Source organism: Oncorhynchus clarkii, chromosome 3 (genome assembly GCF_045791955.1).
Source record: "Oncorhynchus clarkii lewisi isolate Uvic-CL-2024 chromosome 3, UVic_Ocla_1.0, whole genome shotgun sequence".
Taxonomy (NCBI): Eukaryota; Metazoa; Chordata; class Actinopteri; order Salmoniformes; family Salmonidae; genus Oncorhynchus; species Oncorhynchus clarkii.
This window is the reverse complement of record NC_092149.1, coordinates 65288309-65312045: the sequence shown is the minus strand read 5'-3', so window position 1 is coordinate 65312045 and position 23737 is coordinate 65288309. Positions and strand designations below refer to the sequence as shown.

Genomic DNA, 23737 nt, shown 5'->3' with positions numbered 1-23737 from the left:
AATTTGCACATAATCAAGCAACAGCGTTGATTTTGAAAGTGTATTGAAAGCATATTGGGTGGCTAATTTTGGTACTTTGGGGCGGCAGCGTAGCCTAGTGGTTAGAGCGTTGGACTAGTAACCGGAAGGTTGCGAGTTCAAACCCCCGAGCTGACAAGGTACAAATCTGTCGTTCTGCCCCTGAACAGGCAGTTAACCCACTGTTCCCAGGCCGTCATTGAAAATAAGAATTTGTTCTTAACTGACTTGCCTGGTTAAATAAAGGTTAAAAAAAAAAAAAAAAAAAAAAAAAAAAAAACTCGAGTCAACACAGCTCACACACACACACAACCCCCCCAGCTCGCATGCTTAGGAGAAGACCAGCATCAGACAGGTGGGTTAGGCTGTTAGGCTGCTGCTTCTTGTTTTAGTTAGCAAACAGTCATCCATGATGGAGTGATTAGGAATCTCAGGTCCCCAATGGCTGTCTATGGTCTTGTAGGAACTGGAGGCACCACCCTGTTAACTGTATTACCTTATTGGTTTGTGTACATGGAGAATGAACCTCTCCCCTCACCTCCCTTCCTCTTCCCTTTCTCCTCTCCTGCCTGACTGCCTGGCTGTCCATCTGTCTGTCTTTCTCTATTATGTCATTGTGCATAGTGTGTTTGGGCCTACCTCTCATCAGACCATTACTAATTATGATTAGCTTGGAAGATGATTGATCTCTAAATGCAGTTCAGCCACTCACACTAGATATCCATTGATTGTTTGAGTATGTTGTTATTCAAAGAATGAACTCACTAAGCCAATGATTGTGATATGCCCATTTAGCCAATGATTTTGTCCAAAGTGATTAGTCATGCGTGCATGCATTTTCATATGGGTGGTGGTCCCAGCGGTATTCAGACCAACAATCCTGGCGCTGCAACCAACTGAGTCAAAGAGGAATATTTTTTCCTTGAACCCCGTATAATGTCCATGGCTTTTTAAAGACAGGTGTGGTGTCTGGCTGTTTGGCCATATGTGTGCCTTGTAGCAGTCAGGCCAAAGGAGGTAGGAGTTGTGACTGAGCCTGACCCTCCCCTGTCCCTCTAGTCTATGCCTGTGTGCCAAATAGCACCATATTCCATTTATAGTGCATTACTTTTGACTAGGGCCTATAGTGAAACCCATAGGGCTCTGTTTAAAAGTAGTGCACTATGTTAGGAATAGGGTGCCATTTGGGACAGAGACTATCCACTCTCCCTCTGGCTGCGTTCAGGAGCATGTGGATGCCCAACTAGCCGGCCAAAAGAAGAAGGGAGAAAAACATAAATACCCCGAATACTTATTTTTTAATGACTCAGCTCAGAAAGCAAACTCATTCTGTAGAGCCTGGAGTGTTTGCTGACCTACATCTTTCTTTTTCTTTTTCTCCACTTTTTTGTTTTGCTGTTTAAAACCTTTCTTCATCTAGATTATAATGATGCAACTGGGAGATATCAACATTTGAGCTAAAAAACCTTGTTATTTTTCTAATTATTTTCCTCTTTCGCTCCCTCTTCCTCTTCAGTGGCTCAGCAATGAACGTGGCATACGGTGAAGAAGAGATGAGGGGCTTCTTGGACGAGGCTACTCAGGTGTCTCAGGTGATCCAGGGAACTTTATTATCTGTGTTCTGACTTGAACCCTATTCTCTATATGGTGCACTACTTGAAGTAATCAGTTGAAAACCTCTTCCTACTCAACATACAAAATCCTTTTAACACATGCACACTCAGACTCACCCACCCTGTGAGTTACAAATACAATTTCTTAATTATGCACACACACATATAACCCCCTCTCTTATAAAAAGGCTTACACTTCATTTCTCCTTGTATTTGTTCTCCCTAGCCAACCACAGATAGTTTTATCTATTTGTGTCCCAAATGGCACCCTATTCCCTATATAGTGCACTATTTTTAAACAGCCCATTGGGTCTTGGTCAAAAGTAGTGCACTACATAGGGACTAGTTTGCAATTTGGGATGCAACCTTTGTCTAATGTTTACTCACCTACTGTACACACACAGTTCCTCTGAGCTCAATCAGCTCGTGCCCCTCACTGGCACCTTCTCAGTATGGATGAGTGTAGTATGTTGGCTGTGGGGCAGAGCCGATTTTGTTGTTTACCTGTCTCTCTGCCCACACATACAAACACACTCCCTCTGGGTGCTGGTGGTCCACCTGGCCCCTCAACATGCCCTTGCCTGGGGCTGACAGAGCAGCCGGCCTCCCTGTCATGCTGCTCACACTAAACCAGTCCTGGTCATATGCACACACAAACACACACGTACACCTCCCCTTGCTTACTGTCAGCTAAGCAGCACTTCTCTAGCCAGGAGGAGGAGAAACAGCCCTCTGGCCTGTGACCTGAATAGACATGGCCTGCCTGGCTTTTGACAGAACACAGCATCACACACCTGTCTCTCAGGGGCAACACACACACACACATACCACTCACCACGCCAAGAGGAGCTCTATCACAGGAGGTTGGTGGCACCTTAATTGGGGAGGACAGGCTTGTGATAATGGCTGGAGTGGAATAGTATCAAATAGATCAAACATATGGTTTCCATGTGTTTGATGCCATTCCATTCACTCCGTTTCAGCCATTATTATGAGCCGTCCTGTCCCCAGCAGACTCTACTGAGCTCTACTCTACTCGACTCACCGTGCCCATCCGGCTAGCTGTACAAATCACACGTGTAACTGGTATAATAGTATGTATAAGGAAGCTGGGGAGTTGAGCTGGGCTGCTGTAGAATCCCAATATAAACAGGATGCAGCCCCCTACTCCAACATAATTACAGTGTGCTCTGCTGCACTGTGCATCCAAAATGGAATCCTATTCCCTATATAGTGCACTATTGTTGAGAGCCCTAAGGACCCAGATTGAAAGTAGAGCACTATATAGGGAATAGGTGCCATTTGAGAGTTAGATATCTGATGTTGTTATTTTTCCTACAGGAGCATCCAGTGGTCATCACCAAGTTCATCCGTGGAGCCAGAGAGGTGGAGGTGGATGCAGTGGCCAAGATGGGAAAAGTAAGCCAGTTTGAAATGCCTCACACACCTCACATCATTATGCTATGTGCGCTATATGCTACTTAGAAGACACTTGCTTTCAGTGCCTTTCAGTACAGTGAGTGCATGTGCATATTTTCAGTATGTGTATGTGATTCCTACTGGAATTGAACCCATGACCTTTTTTGAACCCATTTTATCAAGTGAGCCATACAGGACCTAGGTGTGTGATCTCTCTGCCTCACGTGATGGAGCAGGTGGAACACGTGGGGGGCTTTTATAGGAGCTCTCCTCCTCATCCCCCTCCTCCCTCCTCTCCTCTCTTATTTCCTGAATGAAGGGCAAGGTGAATTATTTGCTTCAGCAAGCAAAACACTCACAGGCTATATTACTTAGCATCACATTTAGACTGTAATGAATTTAATCAGTTCTACATCAACATAGTATGTCCTAATCCTAGTACTAAAGCAGTTTTGTACTTTTACCTTCACATTTGTCTCATTATATCTTCTTACATTCATGACTCAGTCTTTAGTATGTGGATGTGACCTCTGGGGGAATTTAACCCCACGACCTTGCATTTGCTAGCTCCACGCTCTTACCAACTGAGCCACGCTGGAGCATTACTCCACTCTGCTTTAATGTAGCATTTTATTCCTCCATTATATTACCTCAGTCTGATGAGGCCAAGTTCCAAATGGCACCCTATTCCCTACATAGAGCACTACTAGGGCACTCATCAAAGGTAGGGCACTATTTTAGGATGCAACCTAAGTAGACACTAGATCATTTCTCCCATCCTATCAGCAGGGAAACATATTACAGCTGCTTTGAAAGGAACAGAGGATTGGCAGATATATATCAGACAGACAGTGGAAATGGAATATATTCAATTGAAAGATGGGTGGGGGAAAACAAATTTCAAAAATCCTGGGTTGTTTTGTAGGTTGTGTAAAGAGTACTGAAAAGTATTTTGGAGTCAATTAACCTTTTTTATAACATTTTGAGGCCAGTTCTTAAAAGAAACTGCATAATAATGTTCTCCATTGACCTTTGATCCAATAAAGCCTTAGATTTGACCACTCTCTCACTCACATACTGTACGAGGGAAGATAGACCAACACGAACATTGACATGAACACCTGCTGGGTGCTGACGAACTGTGGTGATCAAACATTTACAATGGCGCCGGAAGAAATGGCAGCCGTTTTCCAGGCGCCTAACCGATTGTGCTGTTATGTGTTTTTTTTCTTCAGTTTTTGTAACTTATTTCGTACATAATGTTTCTGCCACTGTATCTTACGGCAAAAAAAGAGCTTCTGGATATCAGGACAGTGGTGACTCACCTCGGATTAGACAAAGATGCACAGGATGTACTTCAGACACCCGACAAGGTCGAAATCCCCGTCATTGGCAAGAGAAAGAGACGCAGGTATAGAGGACACAGGGCGGGGAGCCTCGTAAGGATCCGCCGACGGTGAGTGGAAAATCTGCCCTTACCATCAATATTACTGGCCAACGTATTGGACAATAAATTAGACGAGGTACGATACGAATATCCTACCAACGGGACATCAAAAACTGTAATATCTTATGTTTCACCGAATTGTAGCTGAATGACGACATGTAAAACATTCAGCTAGCGGGATATACGCTGCACCGGCTAGACTGAACAACCCACTCCGGTAAGACGGAGTGTACATTTGTAAACGACATCTGGTGAAGGAAATCTAAGGAAGTCTCTAGATTTTGCTCGCCTGAAGTAGAGTATCTCATGATAAGCTGTAGACCACAGCCAAGCGAGTTCATCTATTATTTGTGGCTGTTTATTTACCACCACAGACGGACGCTGGCACTAAGACCACACTGAGTCAGCTGTATAAGGAAATAAGCAAACAGGAAACCACTCACCCAGAGGCGGCGCTCCTAGTTGCCAGGGACTTTAATGGCTTCCTGTACTCCCTGTTCACCCACGACTGCATGGCAGGGCACGACTCCAACACCATCATTAAGTTTGCAGATGACACAATAGTGGTAGGCCTGATCAACGACGAGACAGCCTATAGGGAGGAGGTCAGAGACCTGGCCGGGTGGTGCCAGAATAACAACTTATCCCTCAACGTAATCAAGACAAAGGAGATGATTGTGGACTACATGATAAGGAGGACAAAGCACCCCCCCCATTCTCATCAACAAGGCTGTAGTGGAGCAGGTTGAGAGCTTCAATTTCCTTGGTGTCCACATCAGCAACAAACTATCATGGTCCAAACACACCAAGACAGTTGTGAAGAGGGCATGACAAAACCTATTCCCCCTCAGGAGACTGAAAAGATTTGGTATGGGTCCTCAGATCCTCAAAAGGTTCTACAGCTGCAACATCGAGAGCATCTTGACTGGTTGCATCACTGCCTGGTACGGCAACTGCTCGGCCTCCGACCGCAAAGCAGTACAGAGGGTAGTGCGTACGGCCCAGTACATCACTGGGGCTAAGCTGCTTGCCATCCAGGACCTCTACACCAGACGGTGTCAGAGGAAGGCCTAAAAGTTGTCAACGACCCCAGCCACTCCAGTCATAGACTGTTCTCTCGGCTACCACATAGAAAGCGGTGCCGGAGCGCCAAGTCTAGGACCAAAAGGCTTCTCAACAACTTTTACCCCCAAGTCATAAGACTACTGAACAACTAATCGAATGGCTACCCGGACTATTTGCATTGTGTCCTGCCACTTCCCACCCTCGCACACGACGCCGTACACGCGGTCTGCCATCTGCCCGGTACAGTTTGAAACCTTGGCTTAATCCGTGAAGAGACCATTTCTCCAGCGTGCCAGTGGCCAATGAATGTGATCATTTGCCCTTTGATGCCGGTTACGACTCCAAACTGCAGTCAGGTCAAGACCCTGTGAGGACGACGAGCACGCAGATGAGCTTCCCTGAGACGGTTTCTGACAGTTTGTGCAGAAATTCTTGTGCAAACCCACAGGTTTTATCAGCTGTCTGGGTGACTGGTCTCAGACGATCCCGCAGGTGTATAAGCCGGATGCGGAGGTCCTGGGCTGGCGTGGTTACACGTGGTTTGCGGTTGTGAGGCTGGTTCGACGAACTGCCAAATTCTCTAAAACGACGTTGGAAATGGCTTATGGTAGAGAAATTGACATAAAATTCTCTGGCAACAGCTCTGGTGGACATTCCCGCAGTCAGCATGCCAATTGCATGCTTGCTCAACTTGAGACTTCTATGGCATTGAGTTGTGAAAAAACTTTACATTTTAGAGTGGCCTTTTATTGTTTACAGCACAAGGTGCCTCTGTGTAATGATCATGCTGTTTAATCAGCTTCTTGATATGCCACACCTGTCAGGTGGATGGATTATCTTGGAAAAGGAGGAATGCTCACTGACAGGGATGTAAATTCATTTGAGCACAACATTTCTGAGAAATACGCTTTTTTTTGCAAATGGAACATTTCTGCAATCTTTTATTTCAGCTCCTAAAACATGGAACCAACACTACATGTTGATTTTATATTTTTGTTCTGTAAAGAAAATAATTTAACTAAATAATGAGGATTTCTATCAGCCTAATCGAGGTGTAGAGCACATGTCACATTCCAATGTTCTTTCCAGTGGCATAATGCCAGGAGCCGCTTGTGGATTTGACAGCTCTAAAGCAGTTCCACCTCCGACATCACGAAAACAACCGCTTAAGAGGCCTTATTAGACATGTCAAAGCTAGGGATTGGTTAAGAAGTTAACATGGTGCCAGGGAGATAGGTATGAGTATATACGCCTTAGTTCAACCTGAAGAGCTCATCATTATTGCCTTAGTTTCATGTGTCTAAATCTGCCATTGTAATATTTTAATGTTGAAACATGATTAAGAAAAAAAGCCACACATGGATGGATCCAATGCAATACATTTAATAAATACTGAAGTTTTGACCACTCAGCTGTGCTTATATATGATTGAGACCCTGTATGGACATGTTTAGATTTCTGATTGTAGCCTAAATCCTAACAACTATCAAGGAAAGAGTAGTCATATGTTCTATATACATGGTAATCTTCTTCTTCTCCTCCTCTCCCTTTTTTTCTCTTTTGTATATATCCCTCTTTGTTTCAGTCTGTCTCTTTCAGACAAAAACTAGCTTACAGATTCCAGACAATTGTGTCATGGCTTTAGAAGCTTCTGATTGGCTAATTGACATTGTTTGAGTCAATTGGGGGTGTACCTGTGGATGTATTTCAAGGCCTACCTTCAAACTCAGTGCCTCTTTGCTTGACATCATGGGAAAATCTAAAGAATCAGCCAAGACCTCAGAAAAACAGAAAAAAAATTGTAGACCTCCACAAATCTGGTTCATCATTGGGAGCTATTTCCAAATGCCTGAAGGTACCACATTCATCTGTACAAACAATAGTACGCAAGTATAAACACCGTGTATAGAGTTTGTTTCATGTGCTGAAATAAAAGATCCCAGTTTTTTTCCATGCGTGCGTACAAAAGATTTTGCACACAAATTAGTTTACATCCCTGTCGGTGAGCATTTCTCCTTTTTTGGGCTGCTTACAACAATAAGTCTCCCTAAAATGTGCAGTTTTGTCACACTACACAATGCCACTGATGTCTCAAGTTTTGAGGGAGCGTGCAATTGGCATGGTGACTGCAGGAATGTCCACCAGAGCTGTTGCCAGAGAATTGAATGTTCATTTCTCTACCATAAGCCATCTCCAACTTATTTTTAGAGAATTTGTCAGTATTTGGATGATCCAGAAGAAGATTGGGAGAATGTCATATGGTCAGATGAAACCAAAATATAACTTTTTGGTAAAAACTCAACTCGTCGTGTTTGGAGGACAAAGAATGCTGAGTTGCACCCAAAGAACACCATACCTACTGTGAAGCATGGGGGTGGAAACATCATGCTTTGGGGCTGTTTTTCTGTAAAGGGACCAGGACGACTGATCCGTGTAAAGGAAAGAATGAATGGGGCCATGTATCGTGAGATTTTGAGTGAAAACCTCCTTCCATCAGCAAGGGCATTGAAGATGAAACGTGGCTGGGTCTTTCGGCATGACAATGATTCCAAACACACCGCCCAGGCAACGAAGGGGTGGCTTCGTAAGAAGCATTTCAAGGACCTGGAGTGGCCTAGCCAGTCTCCAGATCTCAACCCAATAAAAAATCTTTGGGGGGAGTTGAAAGTCCGTGTTGCCCAGCAACAGCCCCAAAACATCACTGCTCTAGAGGAGATATGCATGGAGGAATGGGCCAAAATACCAGCAACAGTGTGTGAAAACCTTGTGAAGATTAACAGAAAACGTTTGACCTCTGTCATTGCCCAACAAAGGGTATATAACAAAGTATTGAGAAACTTTTTTGTTATTGACAAAATACTTATTTTCCACCATAATTTGCAAATAAATTAATTTAAAATCCTACAATGTGATTTTCTGGATTTTTTTTTTCTCATTTTGTCTGTCATAGTTGAAGTGTACCTATGATGAAAATTACAGGCCTCTCATCTTTTTAAGTGGGAGAACTTGCACAATTGGTGGCTGACTAAATACTTTTTTGCCCCACTGTATGTCAGTTACGTTTATGGGGGGTCAATTAAGGAAGACATCCTCTTTTGCAAACCACTGGAAACCAGGACAACAGGAGAGGATATGTTTAAAGTACTGGACAGCTTTGTGACATCAAATGGACTTTGGTGGTCAAGATATGTTGGTATCTGTTCCGGTGGCGCAAAAGCCATGACAGAGAGATATTGTGGAGTGCAAGCAGTTGCTCCCGATGCCACTTGGGTACACTGCAGCATCCACCGAGAGGCTCTTGCTGCCAAAGGATTGCCTGACCGCTTGAAAGACGTTTTGGACACTACAGTGAAAATGTTTAATTTTGTTAAAGCAAGGCCCCTGAACTCCTGTGTATTTTCTGCACTATGCAATGATATTTGAAGTGACCATGTAACACTTTTACAACATACAGAAGTACGCTGGTTAACGAGGGACAAAGTCTTGACACGCTTTTTTGAATTGAGAGACGAGCTTAAAGTTTTCTTTACTGACCATCATTTTCACTTGTCTGACCGCTTGCATGATGAGTTTCTCACACGACTGGCCTATCTGGGTGATGTTTTTTCTCTCTTGAATGATCTGATTCTAGGATTACAGGGACTCCAACTATATTCAATGTGCGGGACAAAATTGATACTATGATTAAGAAATTGGAGCTCTTCTTTGTGTCATCCGTTTTGGATTGTTAATGCAGACAAACGACTGGATTCGTTATCCCTTTCATGCCCTGCCTCCAGTCCACTTACTGATATCTGAACAGAAGAGCCTCATCTAAGTTGCAACGAGCGGTTCTGTGAACATTTTATTTAATCAGAAGCCACTGCCAGATTTCTAGATTGGGCTGCGCTCAGAGTATTCTGCCTTGGCAAATCGTGCTGTTAAGACATTGATGCCCTTTGCAACCACGTACCTATGTGAGAGTGGATTCTCTAGCATGAAAACTAAATACAGGCACAGACTGCGTGTGGAAAATTATTTAAGACTGAGACTCTCCAATACAACCCAACACTGCAGAGTTATGTACATCCTTTCAAGCACACCCTTCTCATTAACCTGTGGTGAGTTATTCACAATTTCCAATGAACAAATAAGGTTTTATATGTAAGATGGTTAAATAAAGAGCAAAATGATTGATTATTATTATTTGTGCCCTGGTCCTATAAGAGCTCTGTCACATACCATGAGCCGGGTTGTGACAAAAACTCACACTCATTCTAATGTTTAATAAATGTATCGTATTGTGTGTGTGGCAGGCTTACAATGATGGCAAAAAACAACATTTGACAGTGCGCTGACCCTGGTGCTGGAGGGGGTACGCAGCTGGAGGTTGAATGTTTGAAGGGGTATGGGACTATAAAAAGTCCCGTGTTTAGAGAGAGACCCAATCTGTAATATAGTACACTTACCATAGTTAGGTTTTAACCCTGATAAATTTGAGAAATTATCCATGTCCTCAATAAGGCCCTTCAAGGTTGAAGGACTCAAGAGAACTTGAATCATTTAGTCCCTTAATGTTATCATCAGACTTTTATCGCTAACACTTCAAAGGCCATAATAAATAGGTATGGTGATAAAGGGCAACCTTGTTTTACACCTCTTGACAGCTCAAAACTTTCAGAGAAGTATCCGTTGTTGATTATTTTACATAAAGGGTTGTTGTACATTACCTTTACCCATCTTATGAGAGATTCTCCAAAGTTAAAAAATCAAGGCACTCATAAACAGATTCTAGGCATACTGTATCAAAGGATTTCTCAATCTGCTATAAAGATATCTGGTTTCCTTATATTCTGTATTTGTCGGTCTTCTCTTTTTCCTCCCACATTACAGATCCATCCATTGACTGAATGCCAAATGGGGCTCATTATTCAGTGTGTGTGCATGCGCGCGTGTGCTCTTCATATGCATTCCCCCGTATTAACTACAGGCTTTATCAAGAGTGTGTGTTCCTCCAGGATTGTGTGTGTTCATCAATTAGTGTGTTGCTAATGAGTGCTGCAGTTATCGGGGGTTTAATATGTACTAACGACAACGCAGTTCATTGAAACACTACTCCCTTTTGATTGGTGGGAAGGGGAAGGGGTGGGAGAGTTAAGTGTAGCGTACCAAATGGCTCCCGATTATAGTCCACTACCTTTGACCAGAGCCCTTTCAGCAATTCATCCATTTAAGGTTTTATATTAACGTATTACCTGCTATCAATTATATAGTTTATCTATTGATGAATTCCTTTATACACTTGTGTGTGAAAAGGGCTGCTTATCGTAATGACTTGAAATAATAGTGTTACTTTTGCATATATAGTGTATGTATGTGGACACCCCTTCAAATGAGTGGATTCAGCTATTACTGAAGAACTCAGTGACTTTCAATATGGCACCGTCATAGGATGCCACCTTTCCAACAAGTCAGTTTGTCAAATATTTGCCCTGCTAGAGTTGCCCTGGTCAACTGTAAGTACTGTTATTGTGAAGTAGAAACGTCTAGGACCAACAACGGTAGGCCACACAAGCTCACAGAATTGGACCACCGAGTGCTGAAGCGCTTAAAAATGGTCTGTCCTCGGTTGCAACACTCACTACCTAGTTCCAAACTGCCTCTGGATTAGGGCTGTTGTGGTGACCGTATTACTGCCACCAGCAGTCACGAGTCATGAACGCAGTCATATTCCACATTACCGTTTTGTCACGCTAATTAGGCTTCTCCAAGCTCTCTTGCTGCTGCTGGTCATTAGTAGTCTACCAAACTTGCTAACTGCCTGGTACTCAGCACTCTATTGTCCCTCTAATCACTCTGACATCCATGCAAATGTATTAGAAAATCTAATCAAACACTTCATGAGAGCCCATGAGCTCATGTTGCACAACATTTCTATAGGCTATGCAATTGCGGGAGAAAACGCAGTGATGGCCGCTAATAAAAATATGAGGATCCCATCAGCTTTCTATAGGCTAGGCTTGCTATACTTATTTCTCAACTTTCCTAATGTTAAGCACATTGTTAGCTTTACAACGGGAGTATAACCTAAAATAATAAAATAATGCCACGGAATTATAAGCAAATGTTGTCTGCTAAATGAACTAGTGTAGCCCACAGCCATTTTGCATAGCCACATCAGGACCTAACATAAGGACAGCCGTGTATGCTATTCTTTTCTTCTGAAACAAACTACATTTTCTTCATATCATGCTTCTTTAGACCTGTCTAAAATAAATAATGGATTTATTGTGAAGGTGTAGGCTATATTACATGGATTTATTAGACTTTTTTAAATGGCTTGTAGCTATGTGTGGAAGCCAGGAGATGCTAAATATGTTTATGTTAATTAACAGTCAATTACCGTGAGACCGACAGTTATGTGCTTGACAATCACCAGCTGACAAAATTTTGTGACCGCCACAGCCCTATTCTGGAAGCAACGTCAGCACAATAACTGTTCGTTGAGAGCTTCATGAAAAAGCAGACTGCGAGCCAGTCCTAATCGACCAAACTCACCAATGCTCTTGTGGCTGAAACAACACAGAATAAAACAATTAATAAGACTCATTATGGTAGTGACTGCCCATTACTGCTTATCACTTGTTAACCATCATTTATTTTATTTACTTTAATAAAATATGTAAGTTGTTGTCTATAATATATTACATTTGTTTTATTTGATGAATTTATTATTTAATTCAAAGTCATCTTCTCATCTCTATAGTTTTGCTGCCTTTGCTGTTTGACAAAATCCCTATTTTTAGCAGTTCTTCAAAGTAAATAAGGCATACTTTTATAATATATGCCATTTAGCAGTCACTTTTATCCAAAGCGACTTAGTCATGCCTGCATACATTTATACATTAGTTATACATGTATGACTTCATGTATTTTCAGGTAAAGATACCTCCCTCTCGGTTGTCACTAGTTACCACAGCCACATAGTCATAAAGCCTGCATATTTCTACCATTGATCTTCTTAAAATGTGATTTTAAACCTAACCCTACTCTTAACCACACTGCTAACCTGATGCCTAACTAGTGGAAACCCTCCCTCTCTGTGACTGCCCCACATAGACCGGACAAGTAAGCGCGCAATGGATTGCAGTTAATTACCAATTTTTTTGTGCTAAACTATGTAGAATATTGGCCTGTTGGAAACTACAACTCCCTACTACATTGCACAGTTCGGGCTTGATCTGAGTTCTGTCTAGAGAAACTGTGCATTGATCTCACAGAACAAAATCGAATGTTCAAATAATTGATCCAACGTTGATCAATTAGTTGTTTAAAAAACTGAAAATAATAATTTATGTTAATCGCTCAGCACTAGTTATAACCTCTTCTCAGGTGCTGTGCCATGCTATAACAGAGCATGTGGAGGATGCTGGGGTCCACTCTGGAGATGCCACCCTCATGCTACCTACCCAGAGCATCAGCCAGGGGGCCCTAGAGAAGGTCAGTGTGTGTGTGTGTTGTATCATGCTGTTTTTTTTACCCACCTACTAGGGGCTGACTCACTCAAAACATGTCTCACATCAATCATGAAAGTGTGCATCGTTATGAAAAGTTTCCACATTTTATTTGTTAGACTGTTAGTCTGTTGGCCTGCCTATATTTAGCATCACTGACTCCTGACAGGGAATTCATTATTGGGCTGTGGTTTATATTGATTTTTCACTACTGTAATCCATTGCCCAGGCTGTGAATATGTAAATAATTTATACTGAGTTATAGGTTCATCTTTGATGGAAGCTTCATATTTAGTATTTGTCCTCCATTACTCTCAGGTGAAGAGTGCCACACGGAAAATTGCTAAGGCGTTTGAGATCTCTGGTCCATTCAATACTCAGTTCCTAGTGAAAGGCAACGATGTCATGGTAAGTGTGTGTGTGCGTGTGTGTGACGCATGACGGAATACGTTGGAGAAAGCTATAAATGATCACTTGACGTTTTCACAGTCGTAAAAAAAAAAAAAGAAGCAATTTTGTCATGAATTGAAATACAGAATCTCGGTGTGGTATGGTCACAGTGAATTCCAAAGATGAAAAGATGGATACAGTGCCTTCAGAAAGTATTCATACCCCATGACTTAATCCACATTTTGTTGTTAACAGCCTGAATTCTCAGCCATCTACACACAATACCCAGTAATGACAAAGTTAAATGTTTTTAGAAATGTTTGATAATTTAATGAAAATTAAATTCAGAATTATGTCATTTACGTAGGTATTCACACCCCTCAGTCAATACATGTTAGAATCACCTTTGGCAGCGATCTTTCTGGGTAAGTCTGTTAAGAGCTTTGCATACCTGGATTGTACAATATTTGCACATTTTTCTTTTAAAAATTCTTCAAGCTCTGTCAAGTTGATTGTTGATCATTGTTAGTCTTGCCATGGATTTTCAAACCGATTTAAGTCAAAACTGTAACTAGGCCTCCCTGGTGGCACAGTGGTTAAGGGCGCTGTACTGCAGCGCCAGCTGTGCCACCAGAGACTCTGGGTTCGCGCCAGGCACAATTGGCCCAGCGTCGTCTGGGTTAGGGAGGGCTTGGCCGGTAGGGATATCCTTGACTCATCGCGCACCAGCGACTCCTGTGGCGGGCCGGGCGCAGTGCGCGCTAACCAAGGTTGCCAGGTGCACGGTGTTTCCTCCGACACATTGGTGCGGCTGGCTTCCGGGTTGGATGCGCGCTGTGTTAAGCAGTGCGGCTTGGTTGGGTTGTGTATCGGAGGACGCATGACTTTCAACCTTCGTCTCTCCCGAGCCCGTACGGGTTGTAGCGATGAGACAAGATAATAGCTACTAAAACAATTGGATACCACGAAATTGGGGAGAAAAATGGTTAAAAAAAATCAAAACAAACAAACAAAAAAAACTGTGACTAGGCCACTCAGGAACATTCAATGTCATCTTGGTAAGCAACTCCAGTGTATATTTGGCCTTGTGTTTTAGGTTATTGTCCTACTGAAAGGTGAATTTATCTCCCAGTGTCTGTTGGAAAGCAGACTGAACCAGGTTTTCCTCTAGAATGTTGCCTGTACTTAGCTCTATTCTGTTTCTTTTTATCCTTAAAAAACTCCCTAGTTCTTGCCGATGACACGCATACCCATAAAATGATGCAGGACCACCATGCTTGAAAATATGGTGGTGTTTGATTTGGACCAAACATAAGGCTTTGTATTCAGGACATAAAGTGCATTTCTCTGACAGATCTTTTTGCCTTATTGCAAACAGGATGCATGTTTTGGAATATTTGTATTCTGCACAGGCTTCCTTCTTTTCACTCTGTCATTTAGGTTAGTAATGTGGAGTAACTACAGTATCTTACACTGAGTATCCTCAGTTTTCTCCTCTCACAGCCATTGAACTTTGTAACTGTTTTAAAGTCACCTTAAGCCTCATGGTTAAATCCCTGAGCGGTTTCCTTCCTCTCTGGCAACTGAGTTAGGAAGTAAACCTGTGTCTTTGTAGTGACTGGGTGTATTGATGCACAATCCAAAGGGTAATTTGTAACTTCACCATGCTCAAACCATATTCAATGTCTGCTTTTTTTTTACGTTTTTTTTTTGCCATCTAAAGGGTGTGAATAATTTTTGAAGACGCATGTAGATTTCATTATGAATACTGTTCTTCAATTTAATTTGTCAAATGTGTCTGTTTTCTTGATCAAAAAGTGCTTTCGGTGGTTGGCGTGGCAGAGGTCATAGCAATGAGTGAAGTCAAAATTTTAGAAAATTTTTTAGAGGTTTCGTCTTGCTAATGTAGATTTTTGTTTGTTTGTTGCATTTTTAAGCCAATTTCCTGCAATTTACACACTTCACCATGGAGCTGAGAATTTTTATCAGTTTAAACCACATTTCCTGCAAATCTAGACATTTTTCTCATGCAGCTGAGAAATAATGTTGTAGTTTTGAAGCACAATTCCTGTTAGTTGCCATGGAGCTGTTTTAAGCTAGTTTCCTGCAATTCTGTGTGTTTTAACATGGCTAATGTTGTGTTATTTTGCTCAAATATATTAACAAAATTAAAACTGGTGTTCAACATAAAAATATTAGTAATTTAGCAGACACCCTTATCCAGAGCGACTTACAGGAGCAATTAGTGCCTCGCTCAAGGGCACATCGACAGATGTTTTTACCTAGTCGGCTTGAGAATTTGAACCAGCAACATTTCGGTTACTGCCCCAACACTCTTAACTGCTCTTAACCACAAATTCCATTGCTTTATGGGTTTTCAATTCTCCTTGACTGTCTAGCTTTTATTTTGGTTATCAGAGATTATATTATAAAAAATAAATAGGTCCATTATTTTTTCTAAAAACCTGTTTTCGCTTTGTCATTATGGGGTATTGTGTGTAGATAAGGATTTGTATTTATTTAATCAATTAGAATAAGGCTGAATACTTTCTGAATGCACTGTATTTGGTTTACACCAAAAGCATTTTTCCATCCCAAAAATGATTTATTTATGTATTTTATTTTTTACACTGTTTGGACTTAGGCGATTTGGGAAAAAAAGCTTAGGCGAATTAAAATGGCAGAAAAATCCCAGATTGAGATCATAGTTTCTTTCTTGAAATGTTATTTTAGGAATTCGATAAACATGTAAAAGCAACAAAAATAAAATGTTAAGGTAAGAGGTGACGTAATACTCTTTTCACAGCACACTAGAGCAGTTTTTCCCAAACTACTGGGGCCCCCGCTGGGCGCACATTTTGGGTTTTACCCTAGCACTACACAGTTGATTCAAATAATCAAAGCTTGATGTGTGGAAATAGTTAGGACACATCATTCAATTAATCAATGAAATTGTTTTTTTTTTTACAGTTGCCACTAAGTGCTTAATGGTAATAGTAACTCGGCCCATCCTCCTCCAACTGTACTGGTTTAGAATGACAATGTGTGTGTGTGTTCCTCCCCGCCAGGTGATAGAGTGTAACCTGCGAGCATCACGCTCCTTCCCCTTCGTATCTAAGACCATCGGTGTGGACTTCATTAGTGTGGCTACACGGGTCATGGTGGGTGAACCCCAGGATGAGGCTGCTCTGCCCTCTCTGGAGAACCCCATCATCCCCGTTGACTATGTGGGAATCAAGGTGAGGCTCTGTGACTACAGTGCTTTGTCCCAATATCCACACTAGCACACTACTTAGAATGAAGCAATAAATCAATTTTTTTTTGTTGCTATCATAGGTGTCTTACTATGCAATAGACTAAAGAGTAGCAGAGGGACCCTGATTTAAAAGTAGTAATAGCACCAACCTCTCCTATTGCCATTTTCACCTATTATACCCTCCATAATAGTCTTAATAATGACCATATCTTCTGTGGCCTGGCCTGCAGTAAACTGTGGGGGGACTATTGTACTGCTTTAGGCATGGTAGAACAGTCCCGGCCCACACAGGGAGGAGGGTGATATATGTACAATAAGTATGATTAGCCATATGAAGCCTATTATTTAGGCCCTGTGTTTTGGTTAATCATGTCACATGACCTGGAGTTTAACCTTTATTTATAGAGATTTTTCACCAAACAGTCTCATTTTCTTTTCATGACAATTGCTTTTATTTTTTGTCTAATTCTAATTTCGGGAAAGGCTTAAAATAAAGTTTAAATCCAGGTCATGTGACAACCTAAACACAGGGACCTTCCAATGAATATGGGGTGGAAAGGTGACACTCGCTCTCGAGTGGCGCAGCGGTCTAAAGCACTGCATCTCGGTGCAAGAGGTGTCACTACAGTCCCCGAATCGAATCCAGCCTGTATCACATCCGGCTGTGATTGGAAGTCCCATAGAGCGGCACACAATTTTCCAAGCGTTGTCTGGGTTTGGCCGGGGTAGGCCATCATTGTAAATAATAATTTGTTCTTAACTGACTTGCCTAGTTAAATAAAGGTTAAATAAAAAAATGTAAATCAAAATTAAGCTAAATACATCTCTGTAGTTTAGTGCTGAATTGCCTAGACCCTAAGGATGCTTCCCAAATGGCACTCAGCCTATTCCCTGTATAGTGGACACAATGGGCTCTGTTCAAAAGTAGTGCACTTAAGCTGCCAGGGACATGGTTAAAAATAGATATGTAATATATGTAATAGGGTGCTATTTAAGACTTGTTAAGTGTTATGGCAAGGACCTAAAACTACATTTGTTTGTCTACCAGCCACTGTAGCAGGTAGATACAATAATCCAGGGGCCACTCAGATTTTTTACCAGCCAAAATATTTTCTCATTAATTACACCAAAAAACACAAAACAAAGTGGATGAGAATGCTTAGTAATGTTTCTCAAACAAGTAATGTATTACTAGTAAGAAGTAAAGTGATATTTGAAATTGTGTTTTTTACATTGGATAAAAGTAGAGACTCAGAGCTAGACTCTATATCATACACTGCAGTTGAGGAACAATGGGAAAGTAATTTTGCTTTGAAAGTTGATAAACTTGTAACCCCACTTTTGAGAAAATGGCCCTTGAATGTTTTGGTAAACCGACTGGAGAGCTCTTCTTTGTCTACACCCATTCAGCATCGTTCACACCCGCTTAAGCCTTAGCCCCAACCATCTCTTTAAGGATTCACATGTGAGGCCATGTGGTAAACACGCTATATCAAATTAAATCTGTTTATTTGTCACATGCACAGGATACAGAAGGTGTTAAACGTTGCAGCGATAGTACTTGCATAGTAGCGATATCAAAAACAGTGTGTCCAGATAAAAATATTTTATAAATATTTGATCGTTATTAGATGACGCTTACCTGACACACTTGTGTTTCCTTCATGCGGAGGAAATGCTATAACCACCCCTCACCCACAAGTGGATGTGTCACTATTGTCTAGACATGTACTCTTACTCGTATACATGGATGAACGCTTCACTGCAGACTGGAACCATTTAACTCCATTTTGTTTGTAGCTACCTCTTGTTTGGCCAGCTTTGTGTCAAGTCACTCCGGTTCACACTGACCGTGGCGTGTGCAGAAAGTAGCCCATCACTTTATCCTACTGCTCTGTCGATAGCACCTGCTAAATTCAGGGCATCAAATGTTGTTGAGAAAAGTAGCAAAACGTTTGTAGTTCTCGATGGCTAACGTTATATCTTTCAAAAACGGCAAGGTAGAAAGGGCTGTCAACACGTACTGAAAAGCTCACGTTATAGACAGAAGCGCGCTGCATCTCAGTTCAATCCAAACTCATCTCCTGGAATGTCCAGACCATACATTATCTCAGCCAATCATGGCTTAAATTATATTTACGTTTAAATGCTGCTCCTGTGAAGTAATGACGTGCGACATACGCCTAGTTTCCTGAAACGAGTCACACATTGCTCAATTTAATGTAATATCTTGTGACCTGAGTCTTTTAACCAAAATATCACAAATGAGACAACAATGTTCAGCTGCCCATTTAACATTACCGTTGTCATGACTCTCTCTCCTTGATGAGGATCAAAGGTGCCATATCAGCTTGGCACATGGCTGACAGATAGGAGGGGGCTGGTTTTATGACTTAACTTCTTACGGATGAAATCACGTTAACGGGATTGATTTGACAACAGCCAGTGAAAGTGCAGGGCACCAAATTCAAACAACAGAAATCTCATAATTAAAATTCCTCAAAAATACAAGTATTATACACCATTTTAAAGATATACTTGTTGTTAATCCCACCACAGTTTTTTTTCTTCAAAAAGGCTTTACAGCGAAAGCATACATTGCGATTATCTGAGGTCAGCACCTAGTCACAGAAAAACACAGCCAAAGAGAGGAATCACAAAAAGCAGAAATAGAGATAAAATTCATCACTAACTTTTGATCTTCATCAGATGACACTCATAGGACTTCATGTTACACAATACATGTGTGTTTTGTTCCATAAAGTTCATATTTATATCCAAAAATCTCAGTTTACATTGGCGCGTTATGTTCAGTGATGTTTTGCTTCCAAAACATCTGGTGATTTTGCAGAGAGCCACGTCAATTTACAGAAATACTCATCATAAATGTTGATGAAAATACAAGTGTTATACATGGAATTAAAGATATACTTCTCCTTAATGCAACCGCTGTGTCAGCTTTACGGAAAAAGCACACCATGCAATAATCTGAGTACAGCGCTCAGACACAGAAACCAGCCATACAGATACCCGCCATGTTGTGGAGTCAACAGAAGTCAGAAATAGCATTATAAATATTCACTTACCTTTGGTGATCTTCATCAGAATGCACTCCAAGGAATCCCAGTTCCACAATAAATGTTTGTTTTGTTCGATAATGTCCATCATTTATGTCCAAATACCTCCTTTTTGTTCGCACGTTTAGTTCACAAATCCAAATTCATGAGGCACAGGCACACTTAGTACAGACGAAAAGTCAAAAAAGTTATATTACAGTTCGTAGAAACATGTCAAACGATGTATAGTATCAATCTTTAGGAGGTTTTTAACATAAATCTTCAATAATATTCCAAACGGACAATTCCTTTGTCTTTAGAAAGGAAAAGGAACGCTGCTAACTCTCACGGGCATGCACGAGACTGAACTCATGGGATTCTGCCAGACACCTGACTCAAACAGCTCTTATTCACCCCCCTTCACAGTAGAAGCCTGAAACATGGTTCTGAAGACTGTTGACATCTAGTGGAAGCCTTAGGAAGTGCAATCGGACCAAATTTCTACTGTATATTGGATAGGCAAAGACTTGAAAACCTACAACCTCAGATTTCCCACTTCCTGGTTGGATTTTTTCTCAGTTTTAGAAACTTCAGAGTGCTTTCTATCCAAATCTACAAATAATATGCATATCTTCTGGGCCTGAGTAGCAGGCAGTTTACTCTGGGCACCTTATTCATCCAAGCTACTCAATACTGCCCCCCATCCATAAGAAGTTAACAGCCGACCATAAATAGTTTGCAGAAATGTTCTCTTTCTTGCACCGCAGTATTGGAGGACTGAAACTCCTTTGTTACAGAGAGTGTGGCCAACCTAAAAACTCTAAAATCAAAAGATTAGACATTGGAACATTATTTCTGAAATCCAAATGTTTGGAATGGTTGGTGGGGACTTAAATAATAATCATGTCACGTTGTTTATTATTTTGTGATGTCATTAAGGATGGTATATCAAAGTAACGGTAACTCTGAAAGTGTACGCTTTCTATGTATCAGGTTTACATCTAAATGTTGTAAAAATGATATGATTAGATATGAGAATACTTTTGTGAAGACAGAAATGTGATTTTAGCCTTCTAAATGAGTTTTTTTTATATAAACTTGTGTCAAGTCTGTAGCCACGCCCAAGTGAGCTCAGAGTTCAGAATGTCCCTTTGGCCAGAGTGCTTTAAAGGACTCGCTAAGAATTAACATACAGACCAGAAAGCGTAGGGAGGTGGCTACACGTTGAAATAGTTAGAAATGTTGTACTGACGCCAGACTGCGTGGAGCAGTGGCTACACAGCTGAAAATGGTTTAAACACTACAGACCAGCCAACGTACAGCGCGTGCTGAACGTTACGAAATGGTTAGAAACATTGTACTGACACCAGACAACGTGGAGCAGTGGCTACATGGCTGAAAATGGTTTAAACTCTACAGACCAGCCGACGTACAGCGCAAGCTGAACTTTACGAAATGGTTACAAACTCTCAACACAAGTGAAGAAGGTAGACTAGACCAGAACATTCACAGTCTGCAGCTGTGCATGAAAAAGTGCTCCTAGAACTTTGACTAAAGACACGAGGAAGGAAGACAATCCCCACTGATACAACTGTTGGTACGTCTGAACAATCTTTTCTAACGAACACTCCAAGACCAGAGAAGCTCTACAACTAAGAAAGACATTGTGACCTCTGGTAGACAACCAGAACCTTATATTGAGCCACTACCCATAGACGGATCGATTGGTTTCAACAGAGACGACAGAGAAAGACGTCTATGCGTAAATATATATTGCATTTCTAATCTGAATGAGCAGTCTTTAGGGGGCTAAGTATTCTGGTTACTCTGACCGTAGTTTTCAAATGTATCTTTCCCCACCGCCCTTCCATTGTGAAACAAGCCGTCATATCGTGTCAGTCCACTAGGGACTTTTATCTCATGTAAGTGTGTATTGTATTGTGTTGTTAGTTAGTTAGTTAATAAATAAATAATTAAATCGATTTGTGTAGTACTGAATATTCAAAAGGGCTGGGGTTCTTGCGGGTCCACGGATTATGCGACATTCAGAATAAGACTGAGGTAATAATTAATAATGGACTATAGAAAGAGATAAAAGAGATATACAGATATCTTTAGAGTTTAAGTCGGGAGATAGTAACTCGTTAAACAACTTTTCCCATGGTGCCCCAAATTCCTAATGAGTTAATTGTTACATGATTAATTTAATTGAGTAACAATTAAACATAGTTAGTTTGATTCAATAAATAACAGTCATCAGTATAATGATAGTCACGTCACGGCAACGTGGTAACGGGGCCACTCGAGTGGTCACTGTGCCTTTGAGAATCTTGACTAGTTGAGGCCGACGACATCTCTTCGATAGCAGTGGAAGCAAACTCAAACATTTAAAAACAACCTAACTTGTAAACAAAAACAATGTAAATAGCCAAGAAAGCCAAGGATAAAGTCTTAACTTTAGAATACTGAACAAAAATATCAACACAACCATGTAAAGTGTTGGTCCCATGTTTCATGAGCTGAAATAAAAAATCCCAGAAATGTTGCTATTGACTTTTTATGAAATGCTCGCACTGTTAAGCCCTGAGTCTGACCACCCGCCAACGTGGCTGGTGAATTAGACATTCTTACCCGCCAGTGGCAAAAATATACCCGCATTTGGCTGGTCTTAATTTTAGGCCCTGGTTATGGCAGTGACTAACTAAACTGTTACTGGTAGATTGAAATGTGTGAGTGGAGTGTGGAGTCAGCCAGCCAGCTGGTGCTTGAACGCTGTTTTCTCCCAAAGTAATTTCCTGTTGTAATTACAAAGGAGAGGCAGCACAATAGCTGTGGTTGGGGGAGGGGGCAATGGGCTAGGTATAATCCCTGTCTCCTCTCTAACTTCTCAATATCCAGGCTTGCGTAGAAGAGAATATTAAACAGTAGTGAATAGTCTAGTCTCGTCTGCTGTCTATACGTGAGCCAAGCTCTAACTTCTTACATTTACATCAGAGTTGAGGGTATGACAATTCTGTGTTGCTCTCTCTCTAACACTTTTTCTCTCTTTCTATCTCTCTCTCGCTCTCTCTGTCCCTCTGTCTCTCTTTCTGACTCTCTTTTTGGTGCAGTCACTACAAAGATTCAGCAACCGTAACTTTGAATAACCATCAGTTGACACGGGTTGATGGGGAATACCCTCTTGGCCAAGTGGTAAAGATGTTGACATCACGAGCGGGAGGCTGGATTTTAGATCAACATGGTTGATCCGGGGGTTTGAGAGATTTTCCACCTCTAGATGGCAGCCTTGTCACAACCTGTTTGATTTGAAGCACTAGTCCTGATGCTCCATTTCCTCTCGGTTGTTGAGTGTAGCAAAGTGTGATTGAATTTCCAACCAAAGCAACATTTCTTACTCACAGGTAGTCCCATGTCTTTTTATCAATAGCTTTCTGTAGACACATCCTTTAACACCATTAAAAAGGTATTATAATGCTGATATAAGGATTTAAATCACCAGAACATATGTGATTGCAGAAGAAAAGTTTGCACTGCTTTTTTCAGTAATGCCTATACTTTAGGTTACACTAAACACATTTGATACCTTTCCATCCATTCCATTCTTCCAGCCACAATATAGGGTGACGTTGCCCCTAAACACTGATTCTGGGTCAGTTTAGCATTTCCCCCACTGATGGTTAAGATCAGGGTTGGGGGAGGTCTCCACCACTGAGCTCCACAGGTTAAAATACCAAAATGGTCTGTCTGTTTGTATCTTCTCTGTGATAGGCTCCTATGTTCTCCTGGCCTCGCCTTCGTGATGCCGACCCAGTCCTGCGCTGTGAAATGGCTTCCACAGGAGAGGTGTGTGTGCGTGCGGACACACACACACACAAACAACTGTGAATAAACAAACACACACATATATAGGCACTAACACGCATACACATACATTACACAGACACACACACAGATGACAAATGTACGCACACAGACGTGCT

The 23737-nt window shown here is 41.4% G+C and overlaps 1 protein-coding gene across 1 annotated transcript in view; it reads left to right on the top strand.

The window, feature by feature from the left end:
* The window catches only part of LOC139401342 (carbamoyl-phosphate synthase 1, mitochondrial), an 87494-nt gene that overhangs the window by 46523 nt on the left and 17234 nt on the right, over positions 1–23737 (top strand). Inside the window, exons 28-33 of the mRNA XM_071145662.1 lie at positions 1535–1610; positions 2973–3050; positions 12934–13041; positions 13374–13463; positions 16514–16684; positions 23526–23600. Of these exons, the coding sequence (XP_071001763.1) occupies positions 1535–1610; positions 2973–3050; positions 12934–13041; positions 13374–13463; positions 16514–16684; positions 23526–23600 (598 nt within the window). The remainder of the gene's footprint in view (positions 1–1534; positions 1611–2972; positions 3051–12933; positions 13042–13373; positions 13464–16513; positions 16685–23525; positions 23601–23737) is intronic.